Consider the following 22645-nt stretch of genomic DNA (forward strand, 5'->3'; position numbering starts at 1 on the left):
TATTTAAAACTAGTTTTAGTTGCCTCAGCATCTGTTTAAAATACAGGGGATTAAGGGAATGACTGAAAAATGGTTTTAAAAAACTCCAGTTTTCACAAAAGTATTGTTTAAAGAGAATGAAAATACTCTTCTTGATAAGGTCTGTGTGATGATTGGATCTTTCAGAACAAGCTTTTAAATGTTTTTCACCTGACTTTGAAATGAAATCTGCTCTGGAGAATACTCTAAATACATACCTAATAAGTCAAAACCAAACCATATCTTTAGAATTTTTATAAGTGCAAAATACTACATTTTAAACATTCTGTTCTATGTTAGAATGGGTAAGGTTTCAAAATTGCCACATTTTCTCTGAAATGAACAGTTGGATTCCCATTCAATTCAAGAAGATACTTTGCCAAGATTCAGATTACTTAATGGAAACTCTCCAGCTTCTATTTGCAAATATTAGCAATCAGCATACTGGCAGGCATAGATAGATCTAATCTTAAATTACATAAAGATGCAAGCCTCAAATAGTATTTCTGTGCAACACAGAAATTATCCACATGCTGTATTTAGCAAATTTGAATTCTGCTTGTGTAGCCAAAACAGCCAAAACTGATGCCATCTTATGATGGTCGCTTTGCAAGGATAACCTAATTCATTGCTGCCAATGGCAGGGGGTGGTAAAGTGGGCAAAAAGGGGGAAAAAGGCAGAACTTTGCACCTCTTACAGGAACAACCTCATTCTATGCAGATGAATTTGGTTTTCTTCCTCAAAAATTTCTCAGCACTTCGTAGGAGTTGTGGACAGAGCTCAGAAGGTTGTCTAGCTCGTGTTTATCCAACAAGGGTTCTCCAGGAGACAATTAGAGAAAAGTAACAACTGATGTATAGCTTTTATTTATTATTGTTTGGAATATTTCTGCGTGGGTTTGGGAATATGTACAAGTCATACTACTTTATAATAAAAGGATACCCACAAGTCATACTACTTTATAATAAAAGGATACTGAGACTCGTGGATGCATTGCCAAAACTGGCTGTGCACTGTCTTTTAACAGAGAGGTGATAACCCCAGCCCTAGGCAGACATAAGTGTAGGAGGGCATACAGGTAGGCCAAAAACTGGTCCTGGCATGCCTGGATATGGTGTGACCCAGAGTAGGATGGCAGCTGGGTCCATTAAAAAGTAGCTGCTCTGTAGAAATCCTCCGTGTACAGTCCACTGATGTACAGAAGCTCATCATGCATGGAACTTAGTCCCCTCCCAAGTGGGGATTACAGAGTCTTATTTTATTTTGCTAGTATTCCCTGTGGAGGTATTGCAGTGTGGAAAAAATAAACATATTGTCAAGTTTTCTACAATGTATAGGTATGAACAGTCATTTAGATTAAGGCTGGAGGCTATTGCCTGGAAAATGTGAGCAGAATCTCTTCCCCCCTGTAGTCTCAACTTAGAATTTTTTGTCCCTTTTGTGTGGGACTATATACGGGTTGGAGTCATTCGTAACAGCATGGTGACTCCCAGCTGTGCACTCAGTGCAAGAAACACTTCAGCAACATCATACTTTGCTTTGCAGAAGTTTGTTTCATTCCAAGACATGGGATAACTTTCTCCGTGTGTTCCTTGCAGACACTCTTCTCATTGACTATCAGTTCACCTTCAGCCTTTCTCAAGAGGATGATCGCTATTACACAGCAATCAACTTTGTAGCAACACCCGAAGAGGTAAATTTTCTACTTTCCCTTTAAACTTCATCCTTTGGGGATATGTTTATTGTCTCTTGATGATGAAGAGTTACAGTTCTGTGAATCTCCAGATGAAGTCTCTTAACATGGCCTGTGTGTCCAGCTCCACGAAGCAACCCGAACTGTTTGAGCTTGGCTTGGCCATGCAGTTCCAAATCTTCATGGTAAAATTTCATAAGGAACCACAGTTGATTCTTTACAGTTGTTTGAACAACTGCTGAGCAACTCTAGTTTTGCTTGTTGTTCACACAATACGTTGTGTCTCTGTTTTTCCTGATTTATTCTACGTCTGTTACTTGTTTTGTTCTTTATTATGCTTTCCTGGGGGAGGAGAATACTGCTTTCAGAAAATGTAGGTTTTTTGCTTGATGTACTTGCTTCATGTAAATAACAAATGCCAAGATATTTTTTTCAGTGAAGGTGCTAGGAAACAGTACAGTAAAATTGTTATCCTAAAAATGGGTTTTCTTTTTTTTTCTCCCCCAAGCAAAACAGAGACCTGGACATGTTTATCAATGCATCTAAAAACTTCAACCTCAACATTACTTGGTCCACAAGTTTTGCAGGTAAAATGAGCATGATTTAAGCTTTTTTGGTAGCTTGCTTCAGTTACCAGTTTTGAAGAAATGCAAATTTAACTGGGGAAACTTTTTTTTAACCTATGAATGTGTGCTGTAATGATTTTAACAGTTAGGCCTGGGGGGCAGAAGTAAAATGCTAAAAAGAACTATATTTTTCTGTCTTAATAGTGTATTTTGGAAACATCAAAGGTGCAAATTTGATTTTTATTAAAGCAATATTTTGGCATCCAGTGATTTTGATAATGCAATGCAGATTAAAATAGGTAGTGTTCAGATCTATAGTTAATTTCATAACATTAAATTTCAGGAAGCTTTGCCCTTTCTGTTTTCCACTTAGAATGTACATTGAAACATCTTTGCTTACTACTTTTTAACATTTGAAAACAGCTGGCACACAGGCTGGGGAGGAAATTCCAGTTGTTTCAAGAACCAATATAAAAGAATACAAGGACAGTTTCTCCAATGAGAAGTTTGATTTCCGCAACAATCCAAACATCACTTTCTTTGTTTATGTCAGCAATTTCACCTGGCCGATAAAAATACAGGTAGGAGCTCTTAAAATGTGTATAATTATTTAAAAGTACTTTTTTCTTTCTCTCAAGCAATGTGGCAATTTGGTGTGATTTGCATGGTCCAAGGTGAACCAGTTCTCAATACAATCCTGCAGCAGACAAAGGGTTTGATACTCCTGATTAAGAGCAAAAAGGTGCATCTTCCTCTGATGTTGCCTCAACCCAGTGGATCTGAAAACTCACTGTGAAATAAATGCGGGATGCTTGCTTATTAACAGGGCCATGCTCTAATGAGGTTTCTGGCTTTAAATGTGTAGGTATTGATGTGGAAGGAAACAAAGACTCATATAGCCAAAAAACGAAGTCTGGAATGAGAAAACAGAGGAAGTGTTTTTAGTGTCACTGTTTAACATCTTGTTCTCAAAAGGCACAGCTTGAACACCACCCCCTTTCTCCTTGCGCTGCCCAAGGCTGGTGGTACCTGCAGAATAAGGCAAAGCTCATTTTTTCCTTTAATTCAGTGCAGTCAGTTAACACACACGTTGCCTCAGGTGTCAGACTGACTCTGATGATAAGGCTAGTGCTGAAGAAGCAGTGGATGAAGCTTGGTGGATCATGAAAACACTCACAGATCACAGACTGCAATCACAGAAACTGCAACTGGTGCGGCAGCTAATAGTTCAGAGAAACCTTGGCCACCTTCTTGCTCTGGGCTAAGTCAGGTGTCAATCTGCAGTGTAGTCAGGGTGATACAGGCACCTTTTGAAGGAGAAAAGGACTTCTAGGTCTGGAACAGAGATCTCAAATGAGACTCTGTGTATTTGAATTCTGCCTTTTTAAAGAAGCTTGGTCAAATGTGGGAACCCGTATTCTTTCATCTTCACTCTTATTCAACCTATTATTTTATGAAAGCTGATGATTTCACATTAAGTTACTTGATATTTCAGACACACCAGTCACCCAAACTCACCATAGGGGTCGCTTCCAACAAAGATAATGCTCATGATAATAATGAGCAAGGAAGTAAGGTCCACCTGGAAAAAAAGGTCCTTAAGCTATAGTTATATTTTTCAAGATATTTCCTGAACTTTAAAAAAAATATTATGAATACTTGTGAAATGTCTGTGTCACCTTCTGGTAAAGATGGTGGGTTTTAAGTACTCGGGAAACTTTGTCTTCTTGATTGCAGACTGGTAGATTTGATAGTCTGACTTTGGACTGCATTTTTGTTCTTTTTAATATCACTTACAATGTTGATAGTCATTCTCCAGCTGAAGAGTTTTCACTTTACACATCTGTAAAGTCTTAGTCTTCATTGTCAAGTCCTAATTTTTAGATATACAGGAGTTTACAAGAGCTGCAAGGTAAAACCTCAATGTTGTTGAATACTCGAGCAGCAAGTACTAAGCCTGATTGTGTTTATTTAAGATATGTACTTTTATTTAAGATATGTTTTCAGTAGGGGAAGTAATGTCCTGCATATATGAAGGTGGGCACTTTTGTAATGATTTATTCAGGCTTTTCATTTATCAAATTGGTAATCACAGGGTCAGAAAAAAAATAATATTTTATTTAACTTACGGGTTATATTGACTGATAAAGTACTTTCCGTAATCAGTGCTGGACTGTCCTTTACCCCGATTGATTTGTTTGCTATTTCTTGATGCAGAACTGTGTGTTAGGACTTTGTTTTAAGATGTTTGAAGATGTTAAAAGCTGTTTTAAGAACAGAGCTGTCTCCCATCCCTGAAGCTCTCCTGTGTTTACTCCAGTCTCCACCCTTATCTGTACTCATGGTGAATTTCTGCTAGCTTTTCCTATGCCAGTGCTGTCATTGAGTTTAAGTGTCCCTTCCATCTTCTTGTTTGGCAGCTGGGTCTCCTCTTTTTCCCTGGATTAATTTGGACAGGTCATATTCTCTCTCAGCCTTTAGTGTTTGTTTGTTGGCTTAAGGAAGACAAACCTCCATCATCTTGTCCTGTGAAACAGGTTATTCAGGTTCTGTTGCATCATCTGTTTTCCTTCTGCCCTTGTTTGTATTAATCTGATATAGTTTTGGTCAGTCATGGAGATCAGGTCTCGCCATTGCTTTGTACAGCAGTACCTCTACGTTCTTTATGGATCTTCCTAGTAGTGAACAGAAAATACTATCTTTTATGGTAGTATTTTGCTTTGCTCCTTCTCATGGCTGCAGCAATTAGCAGTCCTTATTCATTTTAAATTGGACTAATACACCCTGTTCTTTCGCATCCTTGTTTCCAATTGATGAGCTCCCAGTATTGATAGCAAACATTCTTTGCAGTGCCTAATAGCATTGTAAAATGTTATCCTGCTGCTGTTACCGGATAATATTGCCAGTCCTGAAAATCATCCAGTTGTTTTTCTGTGTGGTTCTTTTCCATATTTTTATTGATGATCTCCTTGGACTTTATCAGCAGGTTTGGTAGTCAGCATGCTTCCTTTTTTGGATCTGCGTCATTAATGAGCATATCTGTTAAAGTGTGTCCAAACACCATCCTTGAACTAAATTCTGTCCCCCTTTACCACTAGGATTCTTGAAATATTTCTCACCATCTTTGTCTCACGCGGGAATTTCTGATGTATTGAAATCCATAATGAAATTTGGATTAGCTCAGTTTTATTTCCTAGGTCTATACAACTAAATATTTTCACAACCAGAAAATAGTAGGCTGGCATATCACAGTTTACTGTTGTCAGCTCTATTGCTTGTTGAATTCAGTTTTTTAATTACTACTTCAGTTCTTGCTCTGAAACTTTGCATGCTATTGAGGTCTTGGGAGTGTGAATATCTAGATTCTCCCTCCTCTAAATAAAAGTTTTAAATTTTCCATAGTGCCACGTACAACTGGTAGATTGCTTTAACGGCTTGCTACCAGAGACATTATTTCATGTGCCATTTCTTTCGGAGTGCTGGGATGCATGCTGTCCGCTTTCACTGACTTTGAACACATTGAAATATTTGAGGTTTTTCTCCTCCTTGCCTGTGTTTCTCTTTATAACCTTGTTCTCATTGGAAACTTTGCCTTGCACCTGTATTCATTTTCCTTGTCCTTAATGAGGACTGTAATTTAGTTTTAGGGATGTAGCGGATTGGTTTTGATCTCTTGCCTATCCTTATGGCATCCCCCTTCCCTTTCTTGTCTCCTTTACTTCTATGGCTTAAGCATCTCTTGCTATTTTGTTTATAGTTTGCTGAGGTCTAGCATAGCTTGACATTTGGCAGTTCTTATTTTATCTCCGTACTACTTTCTGGCTTCTTGCTAATGAATCCTTTCCTCTCCGTAATGCGTAGACTTTTTAATTGTTCCTAATGTCCTTTTTGAGTTTAGTTCTGAAGATGCAGCATTCAAATAGTTTTGCATCTTTGACCTGAGAGAAATACTTAGATGGCTGCTTTCCCATTTCTTATCTCCTTAGTTCACTTGATTTTACTGTGATATTTAATTTCTCATATTTAAAAAGAGTGAACTTTGATTCTCTTAAAACACCTCTTTTTATCCTTAATTTAATATGAATTTGCTTGTGTGCATTCAATCCAAGGTAATTGAATATCACCAGCTCTTCTTAATGTCCTTTTGCTTGCCAACGCAAAGTCTAAAATAGCAACAGGTCTTTTGGATTAAGAGAACCTTTTGTGAAGAAGTCTAGCAGCGATACCACATCCAGGAATATGTGGTCCTTATGGTTTCTCTTAGCTTACTCTTCAGCTAAGAAGTCTTTTTTTCCACAATTGATGTTTTTCTGTCATCACCTCTGCATACCTATTGGTGTTGAATGTCAGACCTTTCTCATGTTTGCAACAGAAGTTCTTAATTACTTTGCTATGGCTTTGTTGTCATTCTCCAGGAACCCAGCTACGCCATCCAGGGGTACTGCTTTACTCCAACATTTCTTTTCCCTCCTCACCATCCTGATCATTTTTTTTTCAGAGCAGTTGATGAGTAGGAGATGGTATTATGAAAAGTAATGGTTCCATAGAGGAAAAACTAGAGGAAAGTCGGTAAAAAAGTATGACACTTTTTTTTTTTCCAGGACTCACTGTGCCCTTTCAGATCTTGTGCAATCTTCCATGGCAGATTGAGCTGCCCTCAATTGCCCTTAATTGCAGTCTGTGTTCCTACCTGTCCTTTCTATACCTCTTTACTATTTGCTTTCCCTGTTTTTCCTCTTTTTGTGAAGTCTTGGCTCCCTGTAGAAGTGTGTCTTCAATAAGATAAAATAGAAGATAACTCAAGGTATGGATTTTTGGGAAAAAGACTTCCTAGCCATTGATCCTTGACTGAGGTTCACTACAAGATTTAAAACAGAGCCATGGGGTGGCTCCTCACTTCTTGACTTCTCTGCATTCCTGACTGCTCCTTCAGCACTCCTTTCTTGTCAGGAATATTTTTTACTCACACCTTTCCCACATTCCCTCCCTCATTTCTTTTTCTAAGTGGCGTCCTTTATTTCCAAGTTCCTGTGTGGTTGGGTCTAGTACTTCAGGGCAAGCTGCCTCCTTAATTACAACTACATGTTGCAGTATGGCCAGGATGCAAACTGTTTTTTCTTATCTCAGAGACTGCCTCCTGCAGTTCTGCTCATTGCAGCTACGCTATTAAAGTTTAGGCAGCTACAGAACATGTTTCAATTTCCCTTTTGAAAATAGAGTGGTTTTAATATAAGAAGTATGATGAAGTCAGTGAAACTCTGCTACTGCCAGACTGCTGGAAAATATTCTCTCCTGGTGTGTGTGTGTGTGCGTCACCTTGCAGCTTACGCATGTGCTTGGTCTGCTCTGTGCAGCACAGCATGCCCTACCAGTATTTCGGGGCTTTTTTGTTTGTTTGAATATCATAATAGACAGTCATTGTAGGTACACTGCCTTATCCTAGCTTATTTTCAGTTTAGATATAGTAGATGTATCTGAACAAAAGTGTTTATGCATATATGAAATCTTGCAACAGAGAACTTTTAGAAAAGTAGAGTCTTTACTGCAGAGCAATTAATCTACAATCCACGATATTTAAAAAAAATTAGAAACTTTATTCTGAAGTCTTTGGTTGAAATCTGTCTCCCTTTCCTTCTTTTCTTGCCTGTTAAAATCTGGACTTGGAGAGTACAAACGCTCTTTTGTGTTAGAGATAGCTGTGTCCTTGCCAATGCTGAATTCTGGCTTTTTTTTTTCCTTCTTGCTCCACCTCTCTTCAAAACCACTTCAGTTCAGGGTTTTGGGTTTTTTTTTGGTCAAGTATATTGGTTTAGGATGTCTTCCCTCCCGGCTTTAATGAATTGATTATTTTGTGAAAGAACTAAAGCTGCAAAATGCAGAAAGCCTTCAAAATACAGCAGTCTGCTTCCTAACACCTCCCGCCTGAGTGGGTTCCGGATGGGAAAGCTACATTGCGGAGTTCACTTAAAACCTTAGCTTGCCAAGCTTTCTTGAAAACCCAGGTAAGGTCTTGTCAAAAATGTGTCAATATTTCCATTCTCTCTGCTTTGCGGCTCCTCTCTACTAACGAACTTTATTTGGCACGGCCACGGTGACTTTGTCAGCTTTGTGCAAACCACAGCTGTTCACCTTTCTCTCTTTCACTTGGAAAAGCACTGCCCTAAATATTCCTTAACTTCCCCTGAACTGAGAGTGCACCCTTTGGAAAAGGGTTAGTGGGTGTTGTTAGGGTTGATGTTTTTCTGTAGTCGTGTAACCGTAATATGATCTTTTCCCCCACTGTTTCTTCTGTTTTCTTAGTCTGTGTTGTAAATTTGCTTTGTTACTCTTTCAAAATATATCTTAGATTATAAAAGAGCTACAGAATACACATACTCAGCTGTACAGTATTACAGTAAGAAGCAAGGACATTCAGTGCAGAAACTTTCAGAGAACTTTTCAGGCAAAAGTCAGCTCACTCAGAGGTGAAACTTCTGTTCTGGAGCTGACAGAACAGTTAATGGTGAGAATTTGAAACTGTGTTTGGTACTTGTGTAAGTGTCAGCAGTTTTTAACAATATTTAAACTAGCATGTATTTACCTGCAGCAGATTCCAGTGAGTGAGTCCCTCTCCTGAATGCACAGGGGGTGAAAGTTAGAATTGCTAATACAGCTAACTTCAGCCCCTTTTAAATGGCTGTAAGCTTTCTGCTCCATTACAGTTTACTGTTGATGGTGTTTTCTACCACTCACTAAATATAAACTTGTGTTCTTGTCTTGTTCCATACCCAAACAATTGTTTTCATTAACATTCTGTCCCATTTGATTTTAGATTGCTTTTCTCCAAGATTCAGAGCCCTCGCTATGAAGCCTTTTGCATTGATCTCCACTTTCTGAGTATATGTAAGATGCTTAGGAGCTGATTAAGGAAAAAACACAGTTTGTAATTGTATCATTAACTGGCAATTGCCTCCTCTCTTTCCTTGCGTTGGTTGAAGTATTTTAATTTGAATGCGCTTAAACGTTAATTATGAGCCAAATGCTTCAAGGAGCAAAAAGAGACGAACGGATTTTGCCAGCCTCTTGCATACAAAATATACCATTTGCAAAATCTCACTAAATATTCAGTATATATTGTTTGCTTGGCAATTCATCATCATGTTGGGCTTCAAAAAAGTACCACCGTGACTACGTAGCATCACTGCACGTGCTGCTTGGTGGAGTGCTGCAATGGCATTAGGCAGCTTACAGAGTTTGAGGACTGGAAGAATTTGATAACCAGTGGGAAGTTCTCAAGTCACTTAAATTTGTTGCCTTCCACTCTGATTTCACAAAGGCTGTAGTGGAAAAATAGATAAAATTGCCTCTGTCATCTACATTTATTAGCTTCTCAACCTTGTGCAAGGGCTGTTGAAGCTTTTTTTCCTAGGTTCCTCCAGTTGATTTATGTCAGGACTGTGGGTCTGACATAGTCTCTTCTAAAGCTTTATTCCTTTCTACACAGAAAGTTAATGCACTGTGGCTAGCTTAATTCAGCCACATAATGTGTTGTCATAATTATTCTAGATATTTCAAAAGACGATGGGAATAGGAAAATGTTTGTGAACCCACTCAAAATGTGGAATTGCTGTCTAGTTCATCTGCTGAAATTGTCAATGGTGAGTCGAAAGGTGGAAATAATTCAACTCCCTTGAACTGATCGCTGCCTTCCGAGGAGCTGCCCAAAGTTCAAGCGCAGAAATGGTAACCAAATGGGAGACCTGAACAATTGAGGGCAGCCTCAGATGTGCTGTAGTTAAATCAGCGGCTGTCGTTTGCAGCGCTGTCTGTTGGCGATGGAGCGGGTGACTGTCACCAACCCGTGGGCAGGCACTCGCGTGTCCGTGGGTGACACTGTGTGCCTGCTGCTGTCCCTGTCCCAAGGAGCCAGGGGTGAACCATTCCGTGCAGACCTCTTGGATGATGTACTCCTTAATGAACCGCCTTCCTTTGGGGCCCTCCCGTCACTGCCTTATGTCGCTTTTGTCGGCATGACTGCAGCCAAGTTTTGAAGCAAAATACACACATTTTAGTGCTCCAGTTAAGAGCTGCGCTGCTGCGATTGAATAAGATTTCAAATACACGTGGGAGTATCATTCTGCTCTGAATAAAGCTTTCAGAAATGACACTTTTTTGGATCGGAGTGCTTTGTATATTACACCTTGCGACTACTAATTTTGATACAGTTTTATGACCTTTTCTTCTTTCCTTAGTTGTTAGTCTGAGGGAACAGACCAATCTCTGTTTATTCCCATGCATCAAAAGACTTCTGCTCTGCTTCTCATTGCAACCGAAGGGTTTGCTCTGGGGTTGTATTATTTTCACTAATGGCCTCCTTTGACCTGTAAAGCAGTTCCCACTGGTTTACAATGATACGCTGAAAATGTATGTAGGAATGTAAGAGAACAGATTCTCTTCACATCTATTTGGCTTTGCAGAGCTGGCAATAACATTGTAAAAGTATCTTTTTCTTAAGCCAGTAGATACTTCCTGTGTTAGGATGTAGGCAAAGTTCACATGGAGCCATATGCTGCTGGTGTCAGCTGGATTTCTGAGCAGAGATGAATTATAAACTAGATTGAGATTCTTCTAAGGAATGGCACTTTGGCTGATTAAAGAAGGCTTGTTTTCTCTTATGCTGAAACTTGCTATTTAAGTGGGAAATAGTAACAAAAATTCTATAAAGTGCCAGGAATTACATTCCTAAAAAGTCTTCACAGTCTTCAGACAGAGCCCTTACTCTGATCTTTATCATCATTATTTTAATGTTTCATGGTTCTTGTGTCCAGCAGCATGCAAATACTGAAATCTTCCCAAGTTCTCATTTTTCAAAGGAAAGCTCCTTCATTAAAGCAGTTTTGGATTAAATTTCTTCTTCTGATACTGTTTCCCCATCCTGCTATTTTTATTGGCAATGTTACCCGTAAAACAGGTGGTCTCCATTAGCATGAATCTTAATACCAGTTTCAATTAAGCTTTAATTTTACTTGCCATTCAGTGTTTAATGTGGTTCGGGAAGCATTGTTTTCTTGCAGAGCTAAATGATGGATGACACTTTGCTACAGCCAAGAAAAGCTTAGCTCCTGCCAGGTGAGGAAGACAATACCCCTCAGCTTAAAAACAGAGCTGGAGGAATGTCAGATCCCACACTTACACATTCCCCTTATTTTAGGCTTTCGACGTCTGTAAGGTGACATGCAAATTGCCAGCAGTGATGCTCTCTAGGGTTACCTCTTTGAGGTTTGCAGCCTAACTACAAGGCTTTGATAATGCACGTAATAGGATAGAGCGAAGAAACCGTACTGCAGTTAATAAGCGGGGTCTGTGACTGACTCTTAATACCCTGATTCGTCTCTGGAGGAAACATTAGGCATTTGATACAGGGCATAAATATCCCTGAGGACTGGACACGGCCCATGGAGATTTCCAGACATTCTCTAAATTAATGTCATTCTGTAATCAAAAGCCACAGGCTAATCGAATGAAAGCTCTCGGTAAGGGTAAAGTGAAAGAAAAATTGTCTTTGTTGTTGGCTAAAAAGAATAAAATACATATAGATAGGTAGTGATTCCTTTGATAAAATAATTATGTAGGCTTGAAACCGTACTGAGGATGGTGATCTTGATAGCTTTTCTGCCAGGTCCTCAGTGTTCCTCATGCACCTTTAATGAAGAATGGATGTAGGTGTGGAGATAAAATCATCCTTAGCTCTCTGGGACCCTTCTGTTCCAAAAATGTTTTTTTTCTTCTTAAAGCACAGGAATGCCGAAGTTGTTTGCTAATGATGTCCCTTGCCTTTATTTAGATACAACTGCAGGTGCTTTTGAGCCTCTTTCACTGCATCTCTCTTGCTGTAGTGAGAGGTTTGCTTCAAACCGAACAATGAAACGTAAATCAATTTGTTAATCTGATGAAAGTTGCTGTTGAATGTAATTACTTTTGGAGACATGCAATTACACGCTGATTTTTCAGAACAGGCAAACTGACATCTTCTGCTGGGGACAGAAAGATTTAAAACAGAACAGTTAAATGATACTTTAAAACATGAAACAGCTGCTTCCTTTTTATCTGCTCTTGCTTTCTTATTTTTGGCATCAACCGATGACATTTTTCTCCTTTTAGAAGTTGTTCCCTTTCATATTAAGTAGTATTTTTGTTAGCAGCTTCTTAAATCCTTAAAACCTAGGGTTTCTCTCAAAGGCAGTTAACCCTTGCTAGGCAGTGTTGCAACTTCAGTACTTTTCACTGAGGGTGGGGGCTTCAGTAACCTTGAAAATTGCGCACACTAAACTTTCCTCAAGTGCTGTGTTGTTGCATGGGATTTTTATCCTTTTACCCAACCATTGAAATCTTGGGGTTTTATGTCGACAACTTGAGCTATACTTGGGATGAAGTGTAGTGACTCACGTATCTTTCTTTGTGAGGTTTTTTGTAATATCTTCATATAGCATTGGAAGTCTGCTCGTGTAGCTTTGCAAAACTTTAGCTGCATAAATAAGAAAATTTAAAGGAGAATGGAGAGACACAGACTGAAATTCAGATTTAATAATACCATGAGGATTTCTTAGGATGAGTTTTTTCCCGGATATGAGAGTAGGATATGTATGGATTGTCTTAGTTTTAAGGAAGCTGATATATTTTTTTTTTCCTTTTAAGATGCAGGTCTGGAAAGCATAATATTAAAAAAAATGCAGAATGAATTTTCTGTGGAAGCAAAGTCCACATTAGGCAATTAATTTCTCCTGGGTGACGCCCAGGGTGGTAATGTGCTGGTTGCCTGCAGTTGCTGTACTTCTCTGCTGAATAGCTCTTCTTGAAAATACAGTGTGTCGCTGCTGAATGTAAATGTAAACCTCAAGTTCAAATATTTTTCAGAAAACGAGCAATGTGAGCCATTGCTGGGAAGCTTTTACTGCTACCAAAAGACCTAGATATATTTCCTTATACGAAAGCTTATTTAAAGAGTCAGAGAATAGTAAGCAGAGTTAATGAAGAGGAGAAAAGTGCATTGCCAATAAGATATAAGAAGCCAACATGCTCAAATGCAACAGTAGATATAGCCTGGCTGAACCACAGGGGAAAAATATATCCTGTACTAACGCAGGGTGACAAAACCAGAAAGCCTCTGGCTTTTTTAGCTAACAGAATGAAGACAGAGCCACCAGCACTCAAATAACAGCTCTCAGATGTCTCTGTGGTTCTGCTTTTGTTAAAAACAAACCATTCCTGGAATGTCACTAAAACTTCTTTTTCCCTCACTTAGTTTCCTGACTTCGTATTACTAAGATATTTTTTTTTGCCATATTGGCAAATCTTGCTCACAGCAGTCTTGGCAAGCAGCGTGGAGAGTTGGGGTCAGGGCAGCGTAGTACTGTATCAGCCCTGTATAATAATAAAATTCTGGGACAGTTGGGGGTTTTTGTTGGTTTTTTGGCTTTTTTTCTAAGTCAGTTTATTTTTTTATTGTTTTCCTTAATTCTGAGTGTCATGTGTAGCTATTTCTTAAAACGATCTGGTTTGTATGCAAGACTAGCACTGTCCTGGTTCCTACACCTGGGCCCAAATTATCGTTAAATTATGTGAACATTTTGACTATGGGGATTGATATACATCCTGATAGAATGATTTGTCAGTTCAGTTTTTTACTTGGAAATTCTTGATGACAAAATGAAAACCTTTTGTGATAGATAGTAACTACCTGTCCTTTTTAATGCTAATATAAGAGTGTATATATATATAGGTTGTTCTTTTTCCCCTATGCAGTAGTGTTATTATTTTTCATGTTAGCATTTCTTTAACACAAAATCATAGCTGAGGCTCTCAGCGAATAAAACCTTGATGAATAAAACAGCCCAGCCTATGATTTCTGACTTCATAGCTCTTTCAAAACTGTTACGGATACTCCATAACGAGGCAGCCTTTTGATCAGCCCTTCCATGAGCTCACGTACCCCGTGCTCCACAGCATAAAGTTTCCATCCAAAGGACCTGATGTTTTTTCTTGTTTTATGTTTGAAACACAGATCAGGGTGCCAGTCCCACAGTTTATGAGTATGCAGTGGAGAGAACCATGTTTATTAAAGCTCCCAGCATTTTGTTTCATAACTATGATTTCTAAAATGTGTTGAGCTTTCAATTATTGTGCATATCTTTGGTTCTTCTATCTTCTTTTTTTCTCCCTGCAAATAGGTAGCTTGTTGAATGTAAGTTTGAGGGTTTTTTGTTCATGCCACTTCACGTAGTAATGTGACACCAGGTTTGAAACAGCATGTGGCCTCCATATTGCATACTAATGTTGAGAAATGTTGTCACTAAAAGGTAATTTTATTTACTTATTAATGTAATTATATACTTACTTGACTTTGAGCTAAATATATAGTTTAAAAATACATATAAGATATAAAGATATACGCTTATTTTGCTACTTTATTAAGGACGTAAAATCCTTAGAATTTCTGTAGAGGCTTCTGTATCTGGTACATTGCAAACTTTTTGTGATACAGATTGATAAACACTTTAAATCTTTCATCCCAGATGATCCTTAGAAATCATGGCTTTCTCAGAAAGGGAGAAAGAGCTTTTTTTCCCCACTAATACCACTGTAAGACTGAGCTCTGTCTTGCCTGTATTTCCAGTGTTTTGTCTGGTCAGAAATGATGCAAGACATAAGGTTTTGCCTTTTTCCATCTGTTAGCTATTTTGCAGCCTAAAAAAAAAATAAATTGCTAATATGTATTTAGCTGCTCTATTCTTCTTTCTGTTCTTGATTCCCCCTTGTGTACTTACATTGCAAGCTCTTTGAGAAAACAACTTTTATTCCTTTTAAGCTTTGGGCACACAAGTTTTCTTAGACTGTAAAGCTCATCTTTTTGCTGGACTTTCAGGGTCTGAGAGAGTGTCTGAGCTGTTGTGTGCTAAAGTTTTAAGTTTTTCCATGCTGAAGCTCTCCATAAATAGTTGGTATGCTGACGAATGTAACTTACTCTGCACACAGATGGTGCCAGAGCAGTCTGCTCGGCACGAAGCCAGGCAATGGGATGCTTCACAAATGCATCCAAACAGCAGCGGCTGGGACTGGAGGGAGGTACTTGAGGACCTGCAACTGGGAAGAGTGGAGTGGTTAAATGCTAGTGGCTGCTTTCTGTGTCTAGTTTTGGCATTCTTCTTTTTAACGTTTTTTTTTTTTTTTTTTCCAAAGTAGCTCAAAGCTGCCTTGTCTCCGGAATAATTGTTGCAGTCGCGTATAAATCCAAATCCGTTTAAAATAAGGAATACATCGGCGTATTTCTCTGTAAAAGACTCACACCGTGGCAAGAAAGCTCACTCTGTAGCCAAAATGTTATTCTCAGCTGCAGCTTATGCCCTCTTTTCTTCTCTCTGTGCCATGGGCAAACTGCTTGGGGCTTTGGGAGCCAGCAGAGCTTTGCTGCTGGGGGGTGTCTGGGGGGGCTCGGGCGGCAGCACCCCCTTCCCCTGTGAGCCCCCTGCCGACTCCAGGCGTTGGGGCTGGCACCCGAGCACGGCATCCCCAACGCCAAATTCAAGATAACTGGAAACAGCTTTGCAGCATAAACACGTCTGAGGTCCAGCGCAAGGGCTGATATTTTATATAGGTTTTCCAGAAGTCACCTCTTTTTGAACTTGTTGCTTTTAGACCGAGCAGTGGAAAATGTGCTCTGTTTTTTGTTGTTGTTGTTGTTTTAAATGGGGGATTTCATTGCATGTTTTATTCCTCAGCTGAATTCCTCTTAAAGAAGTGCATTCCTTACCTGCATTGCATTTAATAAGCAGAACCTTTTAGCAAAGAGGGCTTTTTTTCCCTCTAGTTAAACTTTTAAACTAGAAATGGCATGAAGTGGTTGTGCTGTACTCGAGAAGGTACTGGTGCTTAGAGGTTGTAGAATTAAAACAGGCAACATAGGGATTGCTCCAAGAATCCCTTTTAGGGTGACTTCTGCCAAGCCTGTCGGTCAGTCTGCAAGGTTAAGCATGGGCAAGGGTTTGTAAACAACAAGAAATCCCTTTTTGGACAAAAAGCAGCACTTAGGAAGTCAGTTGTTTGGGGACAGGAACAGGAGCAATGTGACAACATCTCTTCTGTATTTTTTTTTTTAATTTACACTTTCCTTTTGAATTCCAAGCATAAAATTTGCATTCTGAGATACTCAACTGGACAGCTTACCAATACATAGATTTTGAAAGGCTAACGGTAAGTAAAGACTTTTGTCTGCGAGCATTATGTGAGGGTGGGAGAGTCTTGACCATTCTATTCTGTTTCCAAACCTTTAAGATAGTTTAAAGGAGTTTCTTTTCTATAACTGATCTGCGGTGCTGTTTACTGATAGAAGTGATTAATGTTGTTAGTCTTTGTCTCCAGTTGATGATAGTAATTTGCCTGAACTTAATTGCTGTTATCATGAAATGCGCTATTTTTAACTTTAGTCTTAAGAGTGAGTTATGTAAAATTCACCAGAATTCAACAACAAGAAATTGAAACAACTGAACAACTAGCTCAGTTGTCTGCAAGAACCTGGAATTATTTGTGTGCTGTGCTCTTTGCTTTGGGAGGGATTGTACCTGAAGCTTGGGGGAATTGAAAGGCACATTAGAGGTCCCCTTCCCATGGAAATCCACCTTACCAAGTGTTGAATCATAACTTAGCCATCTCGGCTTGTTGGACCTACTCCTCATCCTGACTGCTGCCTCTTCACTGAATGTTCTCTCAAACTTTACAAAGCCAAACAAGGAGTCTTGCTGAAGTTCTATTTTAGAAGTTGCTACCTGAATTTTCAGTTTCACCTGGGCTGCTGTGCCTATGGAGACACCTGCAAGGATGGCCTCATTGCTGCAATGCAAAACACAGCACTTTGGTGGAAAGCCACCATCTTCTAGATCAGCCTGGGAAGTTGCACTTTGTATTTCTGGGGCAGAATGATAGGCGTGAGTTCCTTCTCTGACCCTCCTTGGACACTACTTCAGTCTTGGTTGAGAGAAGAGTTGGGGTGGTACCTCTTAACTCATTGCAGCAAAGTTTATCAGAAGTCATCTTTCGCAATTCTTTAATGCCAGCCACGGGCATGCCAGCAGGCACAGAGCAGGAGCTCTCAAGAAGGAGGATCCAGCAACTGACCCCAAAATCCAGTGTCAAAAGGGAGTTTACAAGGCTGTGAATTCTTGCTGGTATTTTCCTACCTGCCTGCACAACCCACAAGATTCGCTACCATCAGCATCTACCTTTGCTGTCATTTCAGCTACTCCCCCTTAATGCCATAGCTCTGGAAGCCAGAGCTCAGGCCATTTTATTTTGTTTTGTATTTCTTTTTAGGTTTGTGTTTGTTTATTTTTTTTCTCTCCTGCAAAATTGCTACAATAGCCTCCAGTTACCTTATTACTCTCCTCTTGCATGACTGTTGCCACCTTCAGTGTGTGGGAGGGATAGAGAGTATATGTGGCAGAGGTCTATGGGAATGGATAATTTTTAGTTTTACGGTATTTGCCTGACATCCGTAAGAGCTGAGGTTTTTCTGGCCCTGCCTCAGGTTTCTCGTAGCACTTGGTGGTGTGTCACTGTAATGAGTAGGTGCGCAGGGTCTGATCTGAGATCGCTGTTCCAATTATGAGACTTTCCAGAACATTGTTTGCTAGTGCACTTCAAATTTAGATAAGCATCGCTATTCAACACCTGGCTGTTTATTGAACAAATACTTCCCATTTGTCAGATTTGTGTGGTAATTTTTCTGATGCAGGGAAAAGGGGGGCTAACTCTTACGCACTATTTTTAATTTAGAGACAGCTATGCCCATGTTTGCTCTGCACAGCAATCTCGGAGCTCGCATGGGGAGACAAAGCATATATAATTGGCATTTCTGAGCCAACTGCTGACTGCAGCCAATTAGCTGAAAAGTGACAATTTGTGACTACTGCAGTAAGGCGGCACAGTATTGGAATATAAATCGATTTCCATCTCGGTATAAGTTCAGAAGTGAACTAGTTTTTATATTTGCACAGTATCAAGTGTTTGTGCCATAAAGCTCAATGGCTTAGTTAGGATTGCAGCAAGTGAGGAATAAGTCATTTATCTCTTTCATTGGTCCTCCACACAGGAGCGATGTGGCTCAGTAGTAGGGGTGAAAATCAAATTTTATTGGAGATTTTATTTTTACTTGTTGTAGAATGTAAATCTGAGCATGTGAACCTCTTCAGCTGCACCAAGTTGGTCACAAGTTTTTCTTCTACAAAATATAAAGCTGCAGGCTGTTGAGTGTGCTTGGATGCAAATTGTTTTTTGAGCTTCTTATGATCAATGAGTAATTCTTTTAAATCAAGCAGGAACAGATCAATCTGGACTTATGTCTGGGACTTCTCTGCTTTCTGTGATCCACCCCTCCTGGACCTTTGGCTGTCAGATCAGCTGTTGTTGCAGCTGTGGATGGTTATCCCCTACCCAAATTTTTAGCTTTCAATTGAGCATCACAACTCCTCCTTCTGATGTCCACACCTACACTGTTAGGCGTATTACAAACTCTCTGGGATCTCCCACCTCTGAGTCACACTCCACTTTAACTTCTTGGGTATCAGTAGTTTTTCAAGTTGCAATTAATTGCTGTAAGACCCTTCTCTCAAACTTACGGTTTAACTTTTCCATCTAGAAAACCTTCCCTTGTGGAACAGGTTGTTCTTGCAGCTTTTGAAGACTTACAGGGCTCATATCAGCTTAAAATTTATTCCTAACCTCAACATTTGGGATGTAGTTTTGCTGTTCACTTAAAACAGAACCATGGTGCCTCTGAAAGGAACGTCCTCCTGCCTCAGTGGTATGGCACCACATTGCCTGTTGGGGCAGTGATATTGTGATGAGGCTATGAGTCCTCCTGAAATCTGGCTCAGCAAAGATTAGTTTTCAGCTACAGTGGGTTGAATGATCTGGTTTACTATAGAGCTGCAAATACACTCTACACTCCTGCTGGGTAATGCGAAGTATGGGAACAAGCAATTAAAGGGAGGGTGTGCATGCACACTTGGGGGCCAGCAGCACTTATGGAAGGTTTAAAATTATGGTGTAATCATGGTCTATAACAAGCTTTGCTGCTTTCCCTTAGAGATGCAAATACCTTTTGTTTTTTCAGTGTAGGTGTCTGGTTCTGCACTTCACTGAACTTTAACCCTGGACAGACAAGGAGCCCTAAAGCTTTTCTTCCCTCTTGGAGATTCAGCATCCACTTGTCACTCTCAAATATCTTCATTCACTGAAATTTGTATTCCATTATCCGTTTGTTAAATTCCCAGATTGTGCTTGGTACATCTGAATGCAAATAGTTTGGGTTTTGACTGAGAGAGGGCACAATGCTTATCAGACCTTTTCCCGGAGAAGATGGACTGGGGGCAACTGATCCTTTTGCATCCAAAAAGGAACTGTCTTTTAGGGTACTGTAAGAAAAGGCTTCCCCCCTACCTGAAACCAAACTGGTATATATTCTCCTTCTTGATCACCACCAATTAGAACAGAGTTTGTTAGATTGTTTTAAGAGATGGTTTCTCTCAGCAATCAGTTATCCTACTGCATTTCCCTATAACCTCTTTTACCTAGATTACTAATATAATCCATGTATATTTAATGTCTAACATTTTGTGAGGTGTTAGCCCATGTTCATTGTCCCCAAGATCTACCATAATGCAAAGAAGTACAGAAAAAGCAGATATTAATGAGGTTATTCTTTCCAGGTGTGGTATACAACATTGGCACAGAGGATGCATAGTCTTGACAGTCTACTCTTCTGTACTTAGTGGTTTACTCCATGGCCTGATCTGAAAGGTAGAAATAGTAATGAAGCTATCCCTCTGTGCCTATCCTAATGCTGGAACATGTTGGTCAGGTCTCTGACTGGATTTAGTTGCATTTCAAGGCTCCTACAGCCTGAATTTATCTGATTCATCTTAGTCAAGTTTGCAGATTTGTATGTTGAGGTGGGGAGAACAGGGATGCAGGCTGTTTAACCTGCTTATCAGGCTTATAGTATGAGCTTTTCCTACACTTTGCCACTCTGGATCAGATTTAGAAAAATTGTCTACTTTTAAGCTTACCACCACATCAAAGAGTTTTGCAAGAGGGAAGCAAAGTGGTTCTTGTAAGCTCGAATGCCTGATTTTAGTTCTTCTTCATTCAATGAAGTTCTTCCATCATTTTCATTGAATCATGTAAGCTTTTACCACTGGGATGTGGTGACCCAGTTTCCAATGTCTCTCTGCTTCTTGACATCAAAAGCAGATTTAATAAATGAGTAGCTGCTTCCTTTTTGTTGTCCAGCATCTGGTCCGGTTTCTGTGTGCCTCACCACAAGCGTGGCTGTGTGCAGTTGAGCAGTGTGGTGTGATACTCAGTGCCTAAACACGGGCATCATCCATGAAACCAAGGGCAAGGAAGCACTGTGGAAATTTAAACCATCTAAATGTAGGGGTCTACAAATAGATGTCTTATGTCATGTGCCTTAGGTGTTTCATCTCATTGTAGATGGAGACTTAGATCTGGAACTGTTCAAATAATCCTATAATAGACACCTACATTGGCCAACTGAATCACAGATGAGGTTTCTGTTGAGGGTAAAGGAACGTTAGGCACGTACCTCTCTATTCCTGTATTTAGATGTCTTAATCTGTGACTGAATCCCACAAATCTCATCTGTGGAAGTAAAATGATGCTTTCCATATGAAAAGCTAACATTCCCGAGACGATTTGAGAGCCGCCTGCCCAAAAAGGGTCATCTTGCCCTGCTCTTCCCTTAGGCTGCTGCTGGGTTTGCCTGATCCCTCAGTGAGCTCGGTCAACTCAGAAATACCAGTAAAAAACCCTACATTCCTATGGTTAGCTCTCTGCTGGCTTAACGACTTGCCTTGGCTTATTAAAGATGTTCACAGAAGATGTGAAACAGCAGCAGCAGCATGTGGCAGAGCTGGGACCACCTTTTAGGTGGTGAGATTGGCTCAGTTTTTCCTGAAACCTCACCACTGAGGCTGTTGGAGTTGGCTCGCTCCTCCTGTTGAGTGGAGAGCACCAAGAACAATATCTGTTTTCTGCCACGTGTTTCCACGAGTTTAAAGGGGAACTGAAACAGGGAATGATGTTTCTCTTGAGCAAAATACCAGTTTGTCCTCCCCATCACTATCTTAGAGGGCAAAATGAATGTTTTGATGACTTTGGCATCGCTCAAGAATACTTAAAACCCATTTGTTTTTCAGCAGGTCCTTTGACAGAAGCACAGGCATTCAGCATTCAGGCCACGGCATCCTGTTGCTGTTGTCTGTATTCTCCAAGGTCAGATTGAATCCTTGCCTCTAACCATAAAAAAACAGACAGTGGAGGTGCTGAGGAAGAAACAGAGGAAGATGTACATAAATGCCATCTGCAGCTTCTTTGGCTGTTGGCTTTATCTCTTTGGAAGCCCTTGGAGCTCCCAGGCCTTTCAGTCTTACTTTTTTTCATTTGTTAGCTTTGGCAGTGGGGCTATATTTAAATAAAAAGCAAAGCAGCCTAAAATCTCTGAATTTCCATGTCTTTCAGTGCCGTGTGGTCCTGTAGACTTTCAAAACACAAGTGCTGTAGTGTCCTCCCACCTGCTAGGTGAGGTTAATGGATGTAGCAGTAGGGACCCTTTTGATATCTTCTGAATTCACAGCAAGCATCAAACTCCAGTAGCCTGTGTCACGTTGCGCCTTCTCTGTTGTACTTCTCTGGTTTCATAAGTTAATTAGACTTTATTTTTCTGTCCTTTACAATTCTATTCTGGGAGTGTATCCTGTTCAAAGTCCCATTTTCGATTTCCTTTTTTCTCATCCCTGATATGAAGTAGGGTTGAAAAAAAGGCAGCATGGATGTGAATTGAGTCACTTTATACAATAGTGAAGAAAGACAAAAGTATGCATGTAAATAATCCTGAATTGTTAACAGGGAAAGGAAAGTTGTAGAAACAAAGTTTTCTGTGTTTGTTCACATTTTCTCAGCATTTAGGTACCCAGAATGCTCCAGATTCTTTTATGAAAATGCCGTACTTGAAATGTTCTTCAGTACATCAACAGTTCTTCAGTTAACAAGTTTAGATTAGGAATACTAATGCTATGTATAATATTAGAAATTGTTTGAGTTTGGAGAGAGATTTGACCCATTCCCATTGTGGTTAATAGTTTGGCTTCTATCTCTCTAAAATATTTCTCTAAAAATTACTGTTACAAGTGGAAGGAGGTACGTTGGTGATGATTTATCTGTAAATCTGTTTATTACAGAGAAGCGAGAGGAGTTACTCAGATTTGTATCTTACTATATTTAATGTAAAAAAATATATTTCTGCAGAGTTTCTCA

The 22645-nt window shown here is 39.7% G+C and overlaps 1 protein-coding gene across 1 annotated transcript in view; it reads left to right on the forward strand.

The window, feature by feature from the left end:
* The window catches only part of ATRN (attractin), a gene marked incomplete at its 5' end in the record, with an annotated part of 117056 nt that overhangs the window by 48444 nt on the left and 45967 nt on the right, over positions 1-22645 (forward strand). Inside the window, 3 exons of the mRNA XM_014966823.1 lie at positions 1618-1712; positions 2221-2299; positions 2702-2859. Coding sequence (XP_014822309.1) covers positions 1618-1712; positions 2221-2299; positions 2702-2859 — 332 coding nt within the window. The remainder of the gene's footprint in view (positions 1-1617; positions 1713-2220; positions 2300-2701; positions 2860-22645) is intronic.

The sequence above is a fragment of the Calidris pugnax genome, unplaced genomic scaffold (assembly GCF_001431845.1).
Source record: "Calidris pugnax isolate Ruff unplaced genomic scaffold, ASM143184v1 scaffold14, whole genome shotgun sequence".
Classification (NCBI taxonomy): domain Eukaryota; kingdom Metazoa; phylum Chordata; class Aves; order Charadriiformes; family Scolopacidae; genus Calidris; species Calidris pugnax.